Here is a 22,468-nt window from a genome sequence, read left to right as displayed (position 1 = left end):
GCTATTTTATACTGATTCAAAGGACTTGGTAAGTCAAGTGCATTCATGCATACGCCTTGTAACAGAAATAATTGTGTGAACATTCATAATTACAACTTTCATATACACTTATTTCATAAAAGCTCCCTTTCTGAATTGCAATAGGTGAGAAGAATATTTTCCCAGTACATTTGTCTTTGATTATTCATGAGAATAATGAAAATATATCAAGGTTCCTATACCTTCTTTCATTGGTAAATAAGTTCTCATCCTTAACTAGAATTTCTGAAAATCACTATGCAATTCCAATGACAAATATATATTGAAGCATAACAATTATGAAAATAGAAATAGTAATGTAAATATTTTGTTTATAAAATACATTGTATGCTGATATTTTGTCCTCTTTTCATTTCATATCAAATATTAAAGAAAACACACATATTAGCAATTTTACATAGAAATGAATTTTGCACAAATGTAAGGAAAGCAATATAGTAATGAAGTAGAAAGATCCTCAAACCAGCAATCAGAAGTCCAAGCTACAGTTCCAATTCCGTCAGATGAAGTGATTTTATTATACTCCTCAAACTCATCAAATTTACTCTGCTACCCATAGCAGAAGTCTTACAATACCCTAACAAGTCACTCTGCAGCAGGGTCCAGCTGATCACCTAAGAAAATTAAGTTCTGAATATATATTTTTTTGATGTCAAATTGTTTGTTTATTCACTTACTATTTGTATGGGTAAGACTCTTTCATGAGTGTACAACAAGATGCCAAATCCCTAGAAGAAGATGATGAATCAAAGACGTGATCATCTCAGTATAGTGTGAAAATTTCAGGGGTAGAGAGGAACCCAGGAGCAGGCACCAGCTCCAGACCAGGAGGGTCTGAAAAGGTTGTCAAGAAGAAGGTGGCTAGGCAGAATAATATTTATAATTAAAGTGATCTAAGCATCACACTACTTTGAAATAACTTAATTGAACTAGAAAAATAGGGTACATTTTTCATTAGAGTTTTTGCTGTGGGAATCCTCCATTCAAGCCTAGTACTTTTCTCGACTTCCCTCTTGTGGAGGGAAGAGTTGACAGAGTCAAGTAGAGGGGAAAGAACCAACAGACGAGGAAGGCAGTTCACATGTACTCAGCTGCTCCAGTTTGCACACTTTGGATTATAACCCAGAAGGTTTTCAGTTAATATGGAAAACTCGGGTTTTTGACAGCAATAACTCAGAAGTCTCGCTGCTGCCATGAATAAATAGTTGAAAAACTGTGCTACGAAAAAAACAGAATTTAAACTCCTAATTCTGGCACCCTTCTGCTTTGGGGCACATGTTAAACAAAGTTATCTTTCGCCAAAGAATTGAATTAAAAGGCAACAACATTTGACTGCGCCACTGAGAATTGCTAGAAAGGCCCTCAAACAGCATTCTGCTTTCTTTAGAATCTCCAAGTAGTCATTCTCAGTTCATTTTCCTTACGTTGTTATTACAACCTTTTCTATCTTTTTCCTACCGCTTTACACTGATGAATGCCAAGTCTATACTTGGGAATATAAGCCCACCTGTAGGAAAGACACAAATCCACTGAGTCCTGAAAAGGGGCTCAAGTTTCCAGTAACTCTGACCGGGACCCTTAACACACTTAATGGTGTGCACATAGCCCTGAACATTCTGCACCTCAGTCACTTGCGCTGGTGGCAGCAATGCTTGGAAAGACAGAGCAAACCCTTAGGTGGAAAAACAAACTTGCATGTATGGGGAACAAACGTGGGGGCCTTTGAAACTTTAACTTTATCTAAATATCATGTACAGGTTTCTGTATAAAAGGTATGATTATTGCAATGCATAATTGTGTCCTATCCAAATTCAATTTTTTAAAAAAGTTGGTGTCAATGATCCTTTTGTGCATTTGTCTAAGTATATGCCCACCTCTTAATAAACTCTAAGTGTAACATGACTAAAAATTGATTATAACTTAACTTTGTACGCACAAATACATAGGCAACAATTTAGGAATATGTTCATCAAATTTACAACTGACAAAAACTTAGGAGCCCGACCCAAATGAGTTAAACAAGCCTTTATTTTGTTTGTCAGCTGAGAACAGCTCAGAATTTAAGTCACTAATAAAATATCTGAAAGAGAAGTGCAATTAAGAAAGGGAAATATAAAAAGGCAATATTTATGGAAACTTCTTAAACTCAGCTGTGAAAATAAATGTAACTTAAATTTTTAAGTAATGTTTTTAAGTTGAGTAGTGTCTAGGACTAGCAGATGTTTAAATTGTCAAAGTGTGGCTAATTTGTAATAAGATGTGTTCAATATGTAAATTCCGTTATAGTTACATAATTCATTGTTGTTGTCAGTTTCAATGCTTGTGGGTGGATAAAAAGAAAAACAGTGCACCTCACTCTCACCAGAGAATGATGACTTTTACATGATTCCCTCCTTCAGCATTCAAGAAATACAGTGCTAATCTAGAACAAATGACAATATGGAGAAATAATTTTCTTCCAACAGGTAGAACTACGTCTAAATGATATTGTACTGCTTGCTTTCTTTGTGTGTGTGTGTGAGAATAATTTCCTTAAATCTCAATCTTATATTTGTTTTTACCCCAAGCAGCAATTTGGCTGCTCATATATAGCCAACTAAATTAAAATACGTGATTAGATAGCATTCAATAAACCATATCACATTTCATGGAGAGATGTTTTCCTGAGCTACATTTTCACCATGGTCTAAATATCAGTAGCTTTCTGATCAGTCTCAGTTTTGTATTGTCTCGTTTAGAAATAGTTATTTATCTTATCAGAGCAGTGTTTCTCAATTTTGGACTCATCAGAATTATGGTGGAGCTTTCCAAATGTAGGGGCGATGCTTGGCCCTGAACTAGATGTGATAAGAAAGATTCCTCCTCCCCTCCCTTTCATTTTCCTCTTCCATACCAATGGAGAGCTCTTCAGGAAGCAGGCATTGCCTACACTCATGGACAGATAGCTCCTATTGCATCCTTTTTTGACTTCTTCTCTTGATGTTTCAGTGGGCTTCTGTCAGCTATGCTGAGTTCTGTGTTGGAAGCTACATAGACTTGACTATCAATCACGTTTGTCAATTTAGCTAGATTAAGAGCTGCCTAGCTGCACAGTAAAGCACACTTCTGGTTATGCCTGTGACAGGGATTAGTGTCAAACGTGACTGACAGTCACAGTTATGGATTAAAATATGTATGTGTCTAATTATTATCTTTAGTAGGTCATTAGAGTCACAATAAAATAAAATGGAATGAAAGTTGTGTCACTGTGCATTTAAATCAAAAGTTCCCAAAGTCTTGATTGTGTCTTCACCAATACATGGTATTTATCACTTCCCAGGGAACCAACTTCTCTAAACGTATTGGTTAGGGTTCTTTAGAAGAACAGAACCAATAGACAATATATATATAATTATGCAAGGGCATATATCAGGTAGGCTTACAGAATCAGAGGTGAGCGAGTCCACAATGGCTGTCAGCTTGCTGAGGATCCAGTAGATGCTCAGCCCAAGAAGAAGGAAGTCACAAAACAACAGGGATCAGTGATGCAGCACACCCTTCTAAGGTCAAAGGCCTAGATGCTCACTGTGAAGTGGGTGCAAGTCTGTATTAGACGGCTGGAGAAACTGGAGATGATGTCCAAGGATGATGCAGAAGACACGAGCGGTTTAGAAACGGGCGCACCCAATTCTTCTTCCTGCCAGGCAGCTTAACATTGTTTCTCAGTCTCACTTAGAGTTAGGTATGTGGTCATGAGATTGAGTTATAACCAACAAAATGGGGACAGTGATGTGCCCAGCTTATAGGGTTGGCTCAGAGAAAACTCAGGCGGCTCTTTCCTCCTTTCTTCCATGAATATTGATGTTCAAGGAGTCACAGTCCAGTCATCCTGGGACCTTGAATGAATTTCATGCCCTCATTCCCCAACATCTGCCTGGAACTGTTTGGACTACTGTACTTTTTTTTTTTTTGAAGAACACTTGAAATATTTTTTGTCTCCATTTGTAATAGCACTTAGCTTATCCCACCTGACAGAGGGGCTGTAGTATTGAGATACTGGAAATAAAAATAGCTAAATCATTTTGTAGCATTTCAAGCAAGCTTTTTAGAAAGTAAGTGCCAACCTTAAAAAGAGCCTAAAACATAAAGTTCTTCTAGGTCCTATAATTCACTAAGATGCAAAAGAGTGGTAAAACTACAATCCTCTAAATACTCTATGGTGGCTCACACTGCAAAATAGACAGATGCGAAACTCTTGTTAACACGTTTTTGCCTTCAGCTGGTAAGCGGAGATACAGCCTCTCACGACACGTCCAGAGCACAAATGTTTCTTTCCCTCTCCAGAGTCCATCTCTAATGGAGGCATCCTCACCTCACGTTTTCCACGGCCAGAAAGAGATGCTTATAGAAAAGGGGGATTCAATCTTTGGAGTAAAGTTGCTACCGCAATCCAGAACTGGATTAGCATGACTCCTGTGGTGGTATATTGGACCAATGCTTCATTCGACTCTGAAAGCATTTGTGGAAATGAATTAACTTGACTAATACATTCATAGTAAATCTTATGTGAATCTTCAAAATGTTTTCGAACAAAATGGATTTATTGTTCCTGTTGTGTTTTTAATTTTAAAAAAGATAATATATGTTTTCTTTTTAGGAAATACAAAAAAGCAAAAAATCAGCATGTTTTCATGGCACCACCATTTCAAAATAATTGTGATTATCTTTCTAGGACCCTTCTACATGGACACATACAGTGGTACATTGGTTCATGAATGTAATTCTTACAATTCTGGTTGCAAACCAAATTTGATGAGAACTTAATCAAATTTCAACATAAGATCAACATTGAACCTAACCATTGAATTCATTTCGGTTCTCGTCCAGTTCTCTTTGTGACCAGAATTGTGGAAAGAATTCAGTTCATGAATCAAGGGACCATTGTACTTACATTTACAAAAATCCAACCATTATTTATATTCTAATTATAATCAGATTTTTACAAAAGTTAACATGAAATCATCCTCAGCACAATATTTTCATGTGAAATATCATGAAAAAAGATGAAGAGAAATCAAGTGTATTATACTAAATATAATCAACCATTTGTTCTTAAGCCTTTGTGCTGCTTCCAATTTATTTTTCTTTTAAAATATATTTTGAAAACCATCTTTAAATAATTCTTAGAGGGCTGGGGATTTAGCTCAGTGGTTCCACTGCCTGCCTTGCAAGTACAAGAACCCAAGTTCTATTCTCAGTACCAATAAATAAATAATAGTAATAATGATTCTTAGAAGTGGATTTCCATAAAAGCACCAATTTAAAGACACAACAGCAAAGTTTTAATTCATCTGTCTGTCCAGTGAGAACCTACTTTTATGTCTGGTAAAAGTGTTCTGGCCATTTGAGGCTCCACAATCTACAAAGAGACAAAAAGTCCTAATGCCTAACAATACATAAGAAAATTTGTTTGCATGGCTTCATAATATGATTGGTCTTCTAAAGTATTTGTGCCTTTGTTAGAGGAGGAAACTAGTTATTTTAATGTTTTATTACCAAAGTTGATTATTTTCATAAATACTGGCTATTTGTATTTATCTCTTTTACATTTCTACTCCTATATGTTTGTGATACTTAATAATTACATTCATCTTGGTGAATGATGCATTCATTACATTTTATCTTGATCATTTTTCTTCCCTTTCTCCCTCTCTGCCTTCCTTCTTCCCTCCTTTCCCATATCCTGTTCTCATATTCAGAGACTAACTCTCTGTTTCCTACTATTTGTATTTAATATTCACATTTTTTTCTCTTTGATTGCTTATAGTAACCACTATTGGTATATAGTGGTATCAGGCAATAATTATCATGCGAGAGAAAAGAGATATTTATTAACTGTATGAATTATCAAACATATTTATGATAATTTAAGCCTTTTAAAACAATGTGCACATTTCCTTTTTAAATTTAGCAAATAAGAGTGCTCTAAAAGATATAAACACTGGATATAAATCATATGACTGAAAAAAACCATTGTTCAACTTATGGTATTGTTTTTTAACTGTGTTATGCATGTAAAAGAGCTGACATTTTGATGTTTGAAATCTTTTAGTTATGAATATCAACTAAACTCTTCTAAAAATGGCCTCATTGGCAGATCAATATTAAAATTACAGCTGTATTTTCATTTTGGTTATGCTTTATCATTTCTACCTTTCATGAATGAAAAGACAGTGGGATACAATGATCCTCTAGAAAATGCTCTTCCTGAAGCTGTCTCTACTAGATTCAAAAAGCTATGAAGAATGTTTGCAATTTAGAAGAACGTACTTTGCAAACAGTGGTGGTAATACTTCTTTCTTTAGCTCTTGTATTCGTGCTAGTTACAAAACCTCCCTGGAGCCACCAGGTACCTGTTCTGAGAGTGCCAGTTTGCTCATTGTAAAGTTTCTTGAAGTCCTCCATCCATAACTCTGGTTTCTGCAGCAACTCTCCAAGTCCTAGTGTAGTCCAAAAGGCCGCAGGGTTGGTAGGGCAAGAAGGAGACCTCTGTGACTTAGGCATTTCCTGTCTTCTGTGACATTTTCTCTAAATGAACTGATGAATTTAAAGTGTTTCATGGGGCACTGCACGGCAAAATATTGCTTGCCTGTTAAGGACCTTGCTGCTCTCTCGCACTTGTTGTGTGCTTGCTGTGTGCCAGGATAAATATTTAAATGCTAATACTATCTCAAAATTTACGTACTCTGGTGGGGGGAATCTCTTGTTTCCTCCATTTTACACAGATGGAAATGAAACCTTGAAGAGGCCACATGATTTGTCTAGGATTTTCTGGTTATTAAAGAGCAATTCCTTGAACGGGGCTGTTTTGCCTCTGATGTCTTCTGGTATGCTGTGTCTTCAGATACAGCCACATTTTAAAAGGCCTGGAAATCAGGAAGTTTGTTTTCTCTCAGTATGATGCAACTACTTTGATTTTTCTAAACCTCTGTATCACTAACGGTATCTATTAACCTTGCTGGCAGCTGGGAGGGAGTGCAATTTGATACTGAGAAGAATAAAGAAAAAACTCCAGTGGTAATTTAATTTAAAAGCTAGATCTCAAATGTCCTTTAGCAGTGTTGTGAGCTGAACTGTATATTCTCCACCAAACAGAATAACATTCTAACCTCCAGTACCTCAGATAGTGCCAATGTTTAGAGATAGGGCCTCTGAACAGGCAAATAAGATAAAATAGGGTCTCATTAAGCCAATATGACTAAGGTCTTCATAAAAGATAAGATTAGGACACAGACCAGCACTGAGAAGACACCATGTGAAAACAGAGAAGGTAGACATCTATAAGCCAAAGAGGTCCTAAAAAGGAACCAACCCGGCCAACCCCTTGATCTTGGATTTCTAACCTTCACAAAGGTGAGGAAATAAATTTCTGTTGTTGAAGCCACTCAACCTACTATGATACTATGTTATGGCAATCCTAACAAATTAATACAAATGGAGTTGAACATTTACTCATATCTAAAATTCAGATCCTTTTGATTCAAAATCCTTCTTTAAAACTCAGAAATCTAGGCCAGAAAAAGTTACAGGTCAAATCCAGTGAGAAAAAAAAATCTATTTATTTCACAAATTATCTTACTGTAATGGAATTTTACTGCTCCAAATGGAGCATGACCGAGAGGCTCACAGGGGGACTTGACATGTCAGTGATTATAGGTTGGGCATTTTTAAGGAAGCAGTGTTGGATCTGAAGGAAAAGTGTTGAAGCTTTCTAGATTTATTAATGCAGCCACTACACTGTACTTACTGAAAAGAGTAAGACTTTGCAAAATCCCACTAACTTCACTGTGAATGGACAAATGCCCATGACTGGGAAATGATAGAAATGTCTCCTGTTAAAATCAGCAGAAATTATATGCATGACTAATGGGAAGAGATCTCAAAAAAGAAAAAGAAAGAAAAAGACTGAGAAATAAATTAAATATTATCAAAAGGCATTCAAAGGGACTGTCTGTGGCCAAAGTCCTGTTTACTTTCAATTTACTAAATATTTTTAAAGTGTATGCATGGTATTGCGAGGAAAATTAAAATCATAAATTGACCCTGATCTCAAATACTTCTTTACAAGTTATGAGAAAAAAGACACAAACTCAAATGGCCATAATTTCATGTAAGTTTTGATAAACTTCTATAATGGAAAGAAAAATGTAGTATGGAATCACGGTCAACAGAGAAGGTAATTCTAGGCTCACTGGAACAGAATTGCTGGTAGAAATGCCATTTGTGTTGGGACTGGAGGTTGACAGGTGAAACTGCAGAGGCAGAAAGTTTCAAGGCAGATGGATTAAAACAAGGAAAAACAGATGTTCTTTCTTGAGGGCAAATCATGGTCAGTGAAAAAGCAGGAGTCTGTCATGCTTACTTGAGAAGTTGTATTGAGAGATAGACCATTGACCCTGTGCTTGAAGTCAAAGAACCTGGGTTTGAGTTTTGTGTTCACCATTTCTTAGATTTATGACTTCAATCTTTCTGAGTCTCATTCTTCATCTGTGGAAATCTCTACATCAGAAAGCCTGATACACAATAAAAATTCAGTAGATGTCACCTGAACCTATATAATTCAGACTTGATCCTGTAGAAAATGGAGCGCACAGAAAAATTTTGAGCATGCAAATAAGATGCCTAGAACTAGACACTTGAAAATTTATCCCAGCAATATGTGTGTTGTATGAATCAGAGAACAGTCACCATGCAAGAAGGAAGACTCATCAGGAGAGTGTCAGATTAGTGCAAAATTGAGGCAATGAAAGCCTAAAGCAGGTTTCTACTGGAGGAATGGGAAGTAGATGATGGTGTAAGAGACTTCAATGGAGAGTAAGTGGCACCGGGCTATACATCCTATGATGCAAAATATTGTTCATAAAACCAGATTCTGAACCTGTGTTTCTTTCTTTTTTTTTTTTTTCTTAATACCAGGAATTGAACTCAGAGCCTTTGCCCTTGCGAGGCAGGCAGTGGAACCACTGAGCTAAATTCCTGACTCCTGTGTTTCTTTTTTTAAGTAATATTTTCCTCTGGGAGCTATCTCTATGGATTCTCAGCTACCACATCTTTCATAAACTATTTCATAAATCAATAAAACCTGTTAGCTGATTAGATGAGAAAGTAATGAACATAAGGAAAATAGAAAAATTGAAAATAACATGAAATGAAAAGCTTTATGTATTAGTAGATTAGTCGACAACACCATTACTAACAATGCAGAAGAAAGGAAACTGAAAAAGCTTGTGGGGAGAATATCAGTGTTATTTCTAAGCTTCTTGGGCTATCTTTCAATTAGACATATATGAGTATTCAAAAAATTAGGTATAAGATTTAGAAACAAATTTTTTCTTCAATTTATAGATTATTTTCATTGGCGATTCAACCAACAGAGGGATGATGTACTACCTGATCGAAAGAGTGAACGAAACCCTGCAGGAATGGCAGAAGCTGCATGGTACTAAACTGTATCTCAATGTCAATGGTGGAAAGACTCTGATCAGTTACTCCTACTACCCCCAGTTCTGGATAAGCTCTTCACTGAGACCAACATTTGAGAAAGCACTTGAGCATCTCTTGCAAAGGTACAATGGAACTATTATGAATGGCGCAATGCCACAATGTACGGATGTTTTACTACCAGTTATAATTGCTCACTATATATCAAATGCACTGAAAAGCTTAGATACCTTGTAATGTGGCTGAAAATGAGTTACAAATGACAAGGAGGTCCTGTGATCAGGAAGTCAGACATGGTTCAGTGAAATGTGAGGCCATGCAGTTAAAATGTTTACCATCTGTTTTAAAGCAACATGTGTTGTTTTTCTTTCTGGATTTCAGATCACGTCCACTAGAGAACACTGGCAAAACAGTATTGGTTGTTGGTGGTGTTCAGTGGCTTAATTCCAATCACCTGCAAATTATTCACAAGGTTTTGAAGAGGTAAATGTATATAATAATGATTGTCATGAATATTCTAAATTTTGTAAAGGTTGTATTGATATGACTTTGTCCAGATTTTATTAGAAGAAAATTTTGTAATTTAAAATTAAGAATTTAAAACCTAGTTTAAAATATTTCAAAAAACTTTTCCATTCAATCACAACAGGACTCTCAGTATCTAATTTTAAATGTAATGAAGATCAAAATATGACTATTTGACACAACCCTATCCACAAAAGCTTGCCCTAATCCACAAAGGTAGCCTCAAATCTATAAAATGGGAATTTAGCCCTATGTTCTATTTATCACACTGTAAAAGAATTATGCTCTATTTTTTTTTCTGTAATTAAGCATCTAAAATGCAAATGAAGTTTGTGACTTTAGAATTTTAATTATTTCATTCAGGGAAAATTTACTTAATATCCTAGTAATCATCAAAACTTTGGGAATTGGATTTCACTTGCCAGTGGATGGAGTACATTACTTAACACAGGTAAGCTCATTGCTTCTAGGCTATGGGAACTTCATGGTTCTTGGAAGTGACCCACAAGACATTATTCAGTATTCACCAACTTTCCTAAAATCCGAAAGAGATCGTGTACTTAGAGATTATAATTTCAACTAAGTTATAATTATTCTTGGAGACAAAGAGACCCTGGCCTACAAATAGCTTCTAAATAATGCGCTGTGCTCATTAAACAAGAAAGGAGGTGTCAACTATGCAAAACAAAGAGTGGAGGCATAGACGAGGGAGATTAAGTATCCTGTATCCCACCAGGGTTTCATGCATATTTCGAGGATACATTAAAAGGCTTTCCTTTCTTCAGGTTCTTAATGAAACCACAAGTGAAACTGTTAGTACCAATGAGCCTTTGGAGAAAGAGTGACCTTTTGATCGTGAATACTTAAAAAATGTATCTTCGAAATTTTATCTTGTTTTTCCCTCTAATCGGACATTTATAAGTGAAGACCTTGGGCCTCTGATCAGTTCTTAAAGAAGATAGCAAATTCATCTCAGCATTCATAGAAGCCTCAGAACAAAAAAGCAGACATCCAGAAGTCAGAGAACCAGCTGCTCCTACTCAAGTGAGCAGAGTGCACGAACAGTCCGAGGGCTATGTGCCATTGCAGAGCTGTTGTTCAGGGGAGCACCGGGGATTAGGCAGGCAGGAAACTTTCCACTTAATATGGAAGGGCCTTTTCATTTTTGTGTTTGTGTTGAGTGCTCTTAGCTTTTCCCAGCATAGAATACAGGATCTCCCTCTCCTTTCTCAAAAATGTATCTGCCTGAATGCCAGATGTTTATGATGTAAAAAAAAAAAAAAAAAGAATTGGTAAAAAGTGGCCTAAGTAAAAACCTCCAAGTTCAGCGTTCTGGTGGCAGCAGGGGTTAAGGCAATTTAAAATGAGTAAATCCTTCAACACCTAGAGTATCTGAAGCATTTAAGATTACCAGGGGAGCCGGGGAGCCGGGCGTGCGTGGGGGTGCAGCGTGGGGTTGCACGCCTGTAATCCCAGCACTTGGGAGGCTGAGGCTACATAGTGAGTTCCAGGTCAGTCTCAACTACATAGTGAGACCCTGTCTCAAAAAAAAAAAAAAGATTACTGGGGATCAAGATGGGCACCTTTGATAATTTTTGCTATGGGTTATGAATTGGTCACTTTTTATGTTATTTTAAGAGTATCCATCAAGATTTTAATTCCTGCTTGAAGAGTCCAGTAGCACTATTATGCTTCTTTTGATTGCAGCTCTTTGCAGCATCTGGAGACCATTTTGCCCTGCTCATATTTAAGATACTAACTCACAATCCTCTCATCTCAGCAACTACATCTTCAGCAAGTGCTGTGTCCCAGAACTATAATAAAGATTATGTCTACTACCAGAGTTTTGCTGGTGTTCCTCACTCTTTTCAGATGAAGTGAAGGCGAAAGGAGAGACAAGGAAGAACAAAACATGGCCAGAAGGAGAAAGTGATAATAGCAATGAAAGCAGAACTTAATTCCTCATCACGTGCTCACATGGCCAGTCTCGCCTCCCCTGCAGATTTAACTTGCATCCCTTGCTCTAAAAACTCACACACGCATGTGCACACACATAAGCGTTCAGTCCCCAAGCTGAGGAGTTTTCCTTCTCCAGCATGCTAAACTCACACTCACCTCAAGGCTTTTGCAATCACTATTGCCTCAGCTTGGAACCCTCTGTCCTAACTCCCTCCCCTGTATAACTTCCAGGCACCCCTCATGTTTTAGTCTAAGTGCTCTTTTCTCTGGGAGGGCTTTCTGGACATACCAGATTAATTTGGCTCCTCCTTCCATAAGCTCCTTTAATAGTGTCTATGTCCTCCTGTCACTCAACACATAACAATCCTTGGTTGTCCGTGTATCCTGTAATCTGTGACAGCAAGGATGTGGGGATGAGTGAGTGGCTTGCATGGCTTACCCTGTGGCCCCAAGTGCCGAACAATTCTTAGCACATATGAGACTCTTCAAAAATACCTAGTATAGAAATGAATGAATTTGTTTGTCTTGGATGCACCCCTTTTTGTCTGAGAAATATATTACCCTGTTCCATTGATGACTTACACCTGAATCATGGCAGAAATTTTCTTTTGTTACAGATAATCAGTTTGCACCTGCCTTTATGCTTTGTGCTTTTCCTTACCAGGGACACCTCAGGAAGAATCATCCCAGCTCTAGAACTCAAGATGGATTAAGGGAGAGCCTCTATGGCTACTGCAGTACAAATCAAATTCTTCCTCTTACACAGTTCACAGTTTTCTCCCGCATACATGTCAATCCCAAGAATGCTCTTCTCTTTCCCTCTTGCATCCACATTTCTGTTTCCTGTAGAACTGATTTTTCTCTAGAAAATTTTCTCTAGAAACTGCTTAAAGTTGTACATACCTTCCATAACCAGGTACATTAGAATTGAGAAACGATTTGAAAAGAAGAACCCTACGCACAGTATTGAATATCTCAAATTGCACTTTCCATATGCCTTTGGAGGCCCAGAGCAAATCTGCATGTCTCTTTACCTCCAGATTGCTTTTGAGCCTTTTCTATTTGCTACTGTTATTTTGACGGGAACACTCTTCTTTGAATGTAATGTGAGACTACGTATGCAACACAGTAGAGAAGACAGAAATTTTTATGCATTTGTACTGCTTCTTCTGACCTTACAATTGCATTAACAAATGCAAGTCATTTTTTTTTACCTAATAAATGAAAAAATCCAACTTGCCCTGTAGAAAAGAAAAAGGGAGGGCAATTTCTCCCCTGTGTTAGTTTGGCTGCTCCAAAATCAACAGCAAGACACAATTGGCACAGTGAGAGGCTGCACTAGAGGGAAAGGCTGGGAAATGTACAGAAAGAGGCAGGAACCATTTCAGACCGTAGCAGCAGATGCACATCATTCAGTCCTGCACCAAGGCTCTTCTCCCCACCTTGTGTGTGTTGGGAACTGTGTTTGACTATAATATGCTTGGTACAAAATACAAAGAAGGATGAATTGGGTAGGAATTTATAGGTAACCTCTGGGAAACTCTTTGCCAGATCATTAAGTCCTGAAGCTAGAATAGTTAGTAACATCTCCTCTGTCTTAGTCGCTTTTTGTCCCTGGGAAAAAATACTCAACACCCACAATGTAAAAGTGGAAAAGTTTACGTTGCCTGATGTTAAAGGTTTTAGTCCAGCCGGACATGGTGGTGCATGCCTGTAGTCCCGGCACTCAGGAGGCTGAGGCAGGAGGATCGCTGTGAGTTCGAGATCAGCCTGGGCTACATAGTGAGTTCCAGGTTGGTCTCAACTACATAATGAGACCCTGTCTCAAAAAACCAAAAGAAAAAAAAGTTTTCATTTCATAATGGGCTGAGATAGGAAGGCATAAAGGAATGGCCTGTGGTGGGGCAGAGAGCTGCCCATGACAGAGTTGCCAGGAAGCAGAGAAAGAAGGGAGGCCAGGGAGAGATGCACCCTGCACAGTCGCTACCCCTATGACCTGACTTTTCTGACCAGGCCCGGCCTTCCAACAGCACATTTAGCTGTGAACTCATCCACGGATAATACAGGGCTGAGTACAACACCCCATGATCCAGTCACCTTCCAAGTCCTTTCTCTGAGCACAAGGCCTTGTGCAGACATTCCACACCCATTCCACAGCATCCTTTCTTGACAGGGTGCACCCGAACCAGGGCTCTAGCCGTGCTCCATCCACGTCCAGGATGACGAGAGGGGTGGGAGAGGAATGTGACCCAAAGTAGCAGCAGCTGGAGCCTTCACTTGATTCTGCTGCTCCCCAAAGCAGGCTCTCCTCTTTGGACTAGAAAGCTTCACTTTAGACCCTCAGGAACTCCCTCTCAAAGACCCGCCCTTTAGTTTTCTCCTGCTCTGGGCAAAGTTCCTCCTTCTCTCAGTTCAGACCCATCAGGTTCTCCTCTAAAAAAGGATTCACTATCTGCTCACACATCGGTTCCTCTTGTTTTCTAATGTTGTCTCAGGAGCAGATACTATAATTTATCTGTCCCTGTATTACTGTCCCTGAACAAGAAACTAAGCACAAAGCAGCTTCCAGTTAATATGCAGGTGACTAAATGAACAAGAATACACGGAGATGGACCTAACACTTGTGATTCTTAAATGTTGGTTTTCAAATTGAGAATTTTAGATCTTTATTGTGGACAATAAGTGCAATTCCTTTTTATGGAAAGGGAAGTTCAGAACTGTGTGTCTCTGTAGGTATTTATGTATTGTTGTTTCATGTACATTCATAAATAGTTACAATGATATTTTGAATTTTCAAAAAGTTAGAATCTATCTGGGAAATTCAAGTGAACTTCTCTAACATTATGCCCAATCTCTTTAAGAGGAGAATATTTATATGATTTCTGCTAGAGTTATTCAATCATAAAATAACCCTCTTAAAATTCTCATTCTTCTGCTTTATAATTACAGAATGACGTTCAAAACTTATGGAAAGAAAATGTGGTTATTCTGGATGCCGCAAAACAGTATGGCTATGAAGTAGTTGATACGTTCAGTATAACAGTGGGACGATACAAAGAGTTTCTGCAGGGCAACTGCGGATGTCATTTCCATGAGGTATGTTTTATTGGCTCTCTGATGTTTACAGCTTTTAACTTTTAAAAATTGTATTGTCTGTCTTATTTTGTACATACAAAAATGAGGTCAGGAGATTAAATGATGTGTTCCTCATCACTCGCCAACATACGGAGTCATTACAACTTTGACTGTGTGAATATACCTCTGTGAGGTATTGGAAAAATTGGACATAGACACTGAAAAACTAGCATTACTATTTAGTGCCTGTGGGACAATGGAAACCTGAGGAAGGTTTACCTTCTCCAACAGACTTCAAGACTTCCCGTCAGAAATCTCAACCAACGAGAGTGACAAAACTCTCTAGTTTAAAAATCAGCACTATTTAATGTGCAGACAAATGAGTGGTTTAGTCAATACATAACAGGAAGGCTAGTATTTTGAGTATTTTTTTCTTCCCCCAAGCGTTATAATGATTTTGTTTGTAAACAGTAATTAAGCAGGCTGAGCTCATCAGGTGACAGCAGAAAACCATTTTATTCTTTTCCCTCCTGTCTTTTCAATGTATTATTGTTACCCTATCATTCAAATGAAATTTTGGGTAGATCCCATGTAACTTTAAAAGATCCTATCAATTTCCAGTCCCATCTTGCTTCATAACCACATGTTATTCCCCTTCCTCAGCTCAGAGATGCCAAAGTCTCAAAATAGGGAAAAGAATGCAGAGGATTTTGCTATTTCCCCATTTTGTTTTGCTGCTGTTTATTTATCTTCTACCTCTTTTGGCCTCAAACTAGAGTAGAAAGAGGATGATAAGGACAAGTCTTACTTATGCCATATAGGCATAAACCAGCAACACGCTTTCTAGGTGTAGCATGCTATTTCTCCCTTTTTTAAGAGTGCTTTAGTCAACTTGAAAAGACTCCCCTCTGGGATCTTCTTGATAGATGCAATACCTCCCTTGCAGCTGGGTTCTTTCTTTGACCCCTTGTAACCAACTGTCCTTTATCACTCTGTTTGAAGGCACATTGCTCCTCCAGATATCTTCTGGGAAAATATGCAAATTGACACTAGGCTTGCTTAGTTGTTCTTATTTGGCCTACAGAAAAACTCCTCTGCTGTTGATGGAAATAACAATTAATTTTCAATGCAGCCATTTATTTGATTTTGCTCTCTTATTCTCTCAGCCATTTTAAAGATGACTGATAACCCCAGAGTCTTGTATTAGTTTTAATGCTCGCGACAAGTTGGGCATGTATCTAGCTCTCCAAGTTGATCTCTTGAACACCTTTTCACTTAGTTTAAAGCAATTCCCCAAATTAGACAATTCCCCAGACAGAAGAAAATCAGCATATTTGGAAAATTCTCATAGAATTCTTTTCTTTCTTTTACATCTCACAATTCTTTTGACGAGAGAAGGATTTGCCAAACTGAATTTTGTTCACTCTTTTGAAAGTCCTGCATAGGTTATCCAGACATTGCTTGGAATACGAGGGTTCTTGGATACTCTTGTTTGGATCCAGGTCTCAGGAGATTCCACAGTCACTGAGATGAAGAGTGACTTTTTACCTTCCTATCAGATATCGATGCAGCCATTCTGTTTTGCTTGGCTCCCTTTGCAAGCCAAAGGCTTTCATTATTTGGGTTACTGGTAAGATGACAACTAAAGTCTCTGTGAATATCTCTTCAGTCTGAATATCAAATCCTATTTTGTTCCCCAGATTCTTATGAGTATGCTCAAAGCTACTAACACTGCATTAGCTCTATAATTTATTGATGGTTTCACATTATTCCTTTATTTGACCCGTGGAGCTTTATCTTAGAGAAATGAGAGCCAGCATTTGCAGTAGAGAACGTGACTTTTTAAGTTTGGATCTAGCAGCTTGAAGCTTGCCCATGCTGTTGTAGAACAGGACCTTAAGTTGTAAGATACTGTGGCTACTAATTGCTTCCACAAAAAAACATATACTTACCATAAAGTACTTACCCTATTTGTACAAAGTCAAAATTTAGAAACAAAAGAGAAGTAGCTTGGAAGAGAAAGAAACGATGAACTTGCAGCTGAGCCAGTCCAGGATTACACTTGGTCACAAAAACAAGCTGAGAGTTGCCAAATGCACAGAAATGGAGACGTTTGAAAGACAGCACAAAGATCAGGGTTGTTTTGCCTCTTTTAGAAAAGGCTTATTTATTTATTTATGTTTATATAATGTGTCTTCAATTAATATTTTGGTTGGGGGAGAGTCTTTTTCTTTTTCAGCTTTAGTGTTCTGAAAGTCTGAAAAGGAAATGTTCTCCAATGATTTTCAGTATGCCTCCAATTAAAAACAGAAGATGTCCTTCCCACATGATTGTATTACACATATCTCCTGCCACAATGTCAACTGGTTTATTATACTAAATGTCCTGGAATGTGAAAGCCACAAAAAGACTGTTTGAAACATCAGCACTAAAATATTGCTTTATAAATATTTTCAATAAAACTATTTTTAATTTGCAAAATACTGCTTTGAGCATGTTAGGGAAAATTATTTAATTTTATAACCTGTGTGCAGTTGTCATGTACAAATTGCTTCTTAATTATATTTCTAATGTATACTCTCTTGATGGCAAGTTTACACAACATTATCTCAGTTTTTCAAGTAGGATCATCCAGTTTGAAATTTTTATGATTGAGCTGAAAATGTGATTCTGGAAACATTTGACTTACCAGTTACAATGTAGAGTTGAAAACATCATATTTCTCCATTGACTCACTTTATCATAAAGTCTTTAAGCTAATTCACTGCTTTGACACAATTGTTGTTTAACTTTTGGACACTTTGTACCACTGATATGTCAGTAAGTCTCTGATGGTGACAGTGATTTTTTAAAAATCTTTTTAAACCATCACCAAATATCATAAACACTGTTAGTTTATTGCAATCAAAAAGTTTAAAACTATATATAATGCTACCGACCATAGGGCAGCTAACACGGGATTTCACGAGGAGATACAGGTTCTCTGAAAGGTGGGAGCAGGTTCGGCGATGACAGTCAGACAAAAGCACTCAACACCGAGGTGAAGTTTGCCAATGCTGCTGCAATTTTATTTCTAACTCTAGGTGTTTATATACTAGTTTCAAGGGCACACCTCAAGAGTGATTTCAGGCACAGGCAGGCATGAGAAAGATAGACAATAGTACTGTAAAAACTAAGACCACAAGGTCAAGTTAAGACCACACCTATATACCATCACAAAAGCTAAGACCATTAAGTCAAGGTAAAGTAAAACCACACCTATACGCCGTCAGAAGAGGAACTTTGTAAAACAAAGGACTGGCTTCAGCATGTCACCTTCAGGATCACCTTCAGGACTTCAACGATGTTAGGGAAAATTATTTAATTTTATAACCTGTGTGCAGTTATCATGTACAAATTGCTTCTTAATTATATTTCTAATGTATACTCTCTTGATGGCAAGTTTACACAACATTATCTCAGTTTTTCCCAAGTAGGATCATCCAGTTTGAAATTTTTATGATTGAGCTGAAAATGTGATTCTGGAAACATTTGACTTACCAGTTACAATGTAGAGTTGAAAACATCATATTTCTCCATTGACTCACTTTATCATAAAGTCTTTAAGCTAATTCACTGCTTTGACACAATTGTTGTTTAACTTTTGGACACTTTGTACCACTGATATGTCAGTAAGTCTCTGATGGTGACAGTGATTTTTTAAAAATCTTTTTAAACCATCACCAAATATCATAAACACTGTTAGTTTATTGCAATCAAAAAGTTTAAAACTATATATAATGCTACCGACCGTAGGGCAGCTAACACGGGATTTCACGAGGAGATACAGGTTCTCTGAAAGGTGGGAGCAGGTTCGGCGATGACAGTCAGACAAAAGCACTCAACACCGAGGTGAAGTTTGCCAATGCTGCTGCAATTTTATTTCTAACTCTAGGTGTTTATATACTAGTTTCAAGGGCACACCTCAAGAGTGATTTCAGGCACAGGCAGGCATGAGAAAGATAGACAATAGTACTGTAAAAACTAAGACCACAAGGTCAAGGTAAGACCACACCTATATACCATCACAAAAGCTAAGACCATTAAGTCAAGGTAAGACCACACCTATACGCAGTCAGAAGGGGAAGTTTGTAAAACAAAGGACTGGCTTCAGCATGTCACCTTCAGGTTCACCTTCAGGACTTCACAGTCCGGGGCTCAGGGTCAGCACTTTGGCCGCCCGTCCTCTTGTGCCTCAATACCTCCCCATCTCTAGGAACATCTAATTGTTCCTAACCTTTCCTGGGCCCAGAATACAATTCTACAGATAATGAACAAATAGTAATAAAGACAAAATAGAACAGAATTATAGATGAACCCAATGTCCCCAAACTGCAGGCAGAGAGGCCAGCTATTCTCTTCACGGCTGACTTTGCATGCGGTGTGTGCCAAGGACCTCCAGGAGGCTTAACCCCGTGGGGACGATACCTCTGGTCTGGTTTCTGCCAGGTGACCGGCATTGTCACACAGACTCTACTGGAGTGGTCGTGGCAATATAAGGAATGGTTTGATGATAAACGCCAGGGAAAAGTAGGTACTGATATCACGCAAAACATATTAGAGGACACACAGCCTTTTGAAAAACAGTTTTGCCCTGTGCTTATGAGCCTGCCTCTCCCCACAAAAAGCTTACCAGAAAACAATAGCAAGAATGAGAAACACTTGTATTAGAGTCATGAGAATCTTGTGGGCTGTGGGCTGTATTTATTCCCACAACAGAGTCAAGGACACCTGAGAATTGATAGAATCATTACAATAAAGATTTTGACATTTTTTTTATTTTCTATGTGTTTATAATTGTGAAGTAGACATAACAAACCTGAGTTAGTGAACTCCTAACGACATAGGTGAGATTAAAGGTCTTCGTGCATCTCTTTTATCTGTCAAGGTAACAAAAGCGAGTATGTTGCCACTGCGAATCCATAAACAATTTCCCAACTGGTGCACGTTAATTTTGACTAAAAAGTTCTTGCCGATTAGAAAAGCAGGTGTTTCTCTTTATGGGTGGAGATGGAATTTTGTTTTCCAAATGTGTTTACATAGGGCAACAAGCAGGATCCAGGTAGCCGTTGCCTGGAGAGATCTTGGATGGCACCTTTCATTATGTGAAACACACCAACTGTGAAAAGGCTAAAACCTGGAAAGCGTTCAGTAATATCATCAGCCCAAACCTAATTGCAGAAGAGGCAAAACCATGAGAAATTGCTGCATGATTATTGGTGTAATCAATTATGTAAACCTTGCATATCTTCATTTTCTGACAAATATAACTTCAGCTTTTGATTCAGCCAACAAAAACCAGCTGCCATCATGATCCAGCAATAAAACCAACAGGTTTCCATTGATTCTTGCACCATGAAAGAAAAAAGAAAGTAATTTCAGTTCTTTGTTAGAGATTATTTTCCACTGATATTTAATCTTAATCTATGCTTTTTATTATTTAATCTTACATAAATAATTATGCAGTTTAGAAATAATGCTTCTTTTTCCTTAAATGTTGAAAACTTACTATCTAAACACAGTAAAAAAATCTTTAAATTGATCTGTGTATAAAAACAAAATAGTGACTTTTGAAGATAAATGAACAAATGAACTAAATATAGTTAGCTGATTTAGGAGATTCCATAATTTAATTGTTAACATGGCTGTTTCTAACAAATCAGTAATGACAATTTATTTAACAGATATTTTTGAATGTCTAGTCTATGTAAACATTTTAATACTGTTGCAAAATGAGCTAGGAGACTACCTTACAGCAATGATGGTGAACCTTTAAGAGCTTTCAATGATACAAACAGCCTGTCATGGCACATGTGCCCTAGGTTTGATGCCACTGCCTTACAGCATTTCAAAGGCAACATGTTCCAGAGGGAGAATTAATATTTCCTTTAAAGTTTGTTCCCCTCTGGTATGCAGTAATATACTCTATTACAATGGCATTTAAAAATTACAGCCACCCTTAACTTTTGCTTATCCTTCTTTATCCCCCTAACAACCTCAATGAACCAGTTACCAAATCTTGTTTACATGCTAAATATTCTTCCAAGTCTTTCCCCTATTCTCTGCTTCAATTGCCTGGACCTTGTTTATTCTCCCTCTTAATCATCCAACATTTGTTTGGTGAGTCCAGTTCTCGAGCTAAACACTAGTAATGCACAAATAAATATAACACGTCCTTTGTCCTCCAGGTATTGCTACAAAGGGTAAGCATAAAGACCCACATAATAAAACATTGCATAAGGGGGCCTGTTGGAGATATAAAGAGGCCACTGTGATCCCACCGAGAAGGGGTACCTAACCCAGTAGGAGGACTGAGTGTATCTTCTCTTGAAAAAATACTCAAGTTAATTGACAGAGCATGATCTAGCTTAATAGGGTGATCAGGGGAAAGAAGACATCAAATATGGTGCTGTCCTTTAAAGTATTTTTCTGGCTTTTACTCACTGCTTGCCTTTTCTATACCCCTCTTTTTTAGGAAAAGTTTGCAAGCAGTTCATTCTTCATAAAATGATCACTTCATTTCATCATCTTGAAGTGAATTCTAAAATTTTCTATTAGCTGATTGGAGATGAGTACCTGGTGAGAATTAATTCACCGACCACGACAGAACCCAGCCTTTTGTAATATATATTTTGCAATATATATTTTGCAATATATAATTGGGTTAAAAATCCTATTTTTAAAAGAGCACCCCATATTACATGGTGATAACATTGATTAAGTTAACATCTCTTTCTTAAGAAAATTAAATGAAAGTTGTATAAAGAGTGTCAATCACTTTATGTTGAACTATGACTCCCTGAGACAGCTATACATCCCAACTTTTGCAGCACTGCAACCTAGAGTGTCAGTATGGATAAAAGATGGTGACCTCTCACTACTTCCTGTTCTGTGCAAACTTTTATGTCTGGTTGATTACTGCCAACCTTAAAAAAAGCACACTAACCCAGACTATAAACTTTTTTGATTAGTATTTCCTACATTAAATTCTTTCCTGGTGAAGATAGGATCTGTAGTTTAGGAAATGTGCCCCAATCCATTCAATCAAGAATCTACATTCACACATACAATATCTCTTAAAATTGAGCTGCTGACTCTGGACTCAGCAACACAGTAAAGAAAAATAGTAACCTAGTGAATTTGGCATCTAAAAGGTAGATCCCCAACTTCATCTCAGACTTCCTAGAATGGACCAGCCAGATGAGGGATAAGTGAGATCCTTCAAAAAGATCAGAGTTGTGCTGAGAAAACCCCTTCAGTGAAGACAGCAGTTGAAAATACTGATCTTTACAAATTGTTTCCAAGTGACATTCTGGTACTTTATTCTTTTTTAAAATTAAGTTTAAGAGAG

General features: G+C 37.5%; 1 protein-coding gene across 2 annotated transcripts in view; it reads left to right on the top strand.

Moving 5' to 3' along the window:
• Positions 1 to 22,468, top strand: part of Cped1 (cadherin like and PC-esterase domain containing 1) — a 294,620-nt gene that overhangs the window by 262,522 nt on the left and 9,630 nt on the right. For both annotated transcript variants that reach the window (XM_010635340.3, XM_010635339.3), the window contains exons 19-22: positions 9,424 to 9,644; positions 9,901 to 10,002; positions 10,408 to 10,495; positions 14,953 to 15,099. In XM_010635340.3, the coding sequence (XP_010633642.1) occupies positions 9,424 to 9,644; positions 9,901 to 10,002; positions 10,408 to 10,495; positions 14,953 to 15,099 (558 nt within the window). The remainder of the gene's footprint in view (positions 1 to 9,423; positions 9,645 to 9,900; positions 10,003 to 10,407; positions 10,496 to 14,952; positions 15,100 to 22,468) is intronic.

This window comes from Fukomys damarensis, unplaced genomic scaffold (genome assembly GCF_012274545.1).
Source record: "Fukomys damarensis isolate Sample0158 unplaced genomic scaffold, DMR_v1.0_HiC HiC_scaffold_4, whole genome shotgun sequence".
Classification (NCBI taxonomy): domain Eukaryota; kingdom Metazoa; phylum Chordata; class Mammalia; order Rodentia; family Bathyergidae; genus Fukomys; species Fukomys damarensis.
This window is presented reverse-complemented; position numbering and strand designations above follow the sequence as displayed.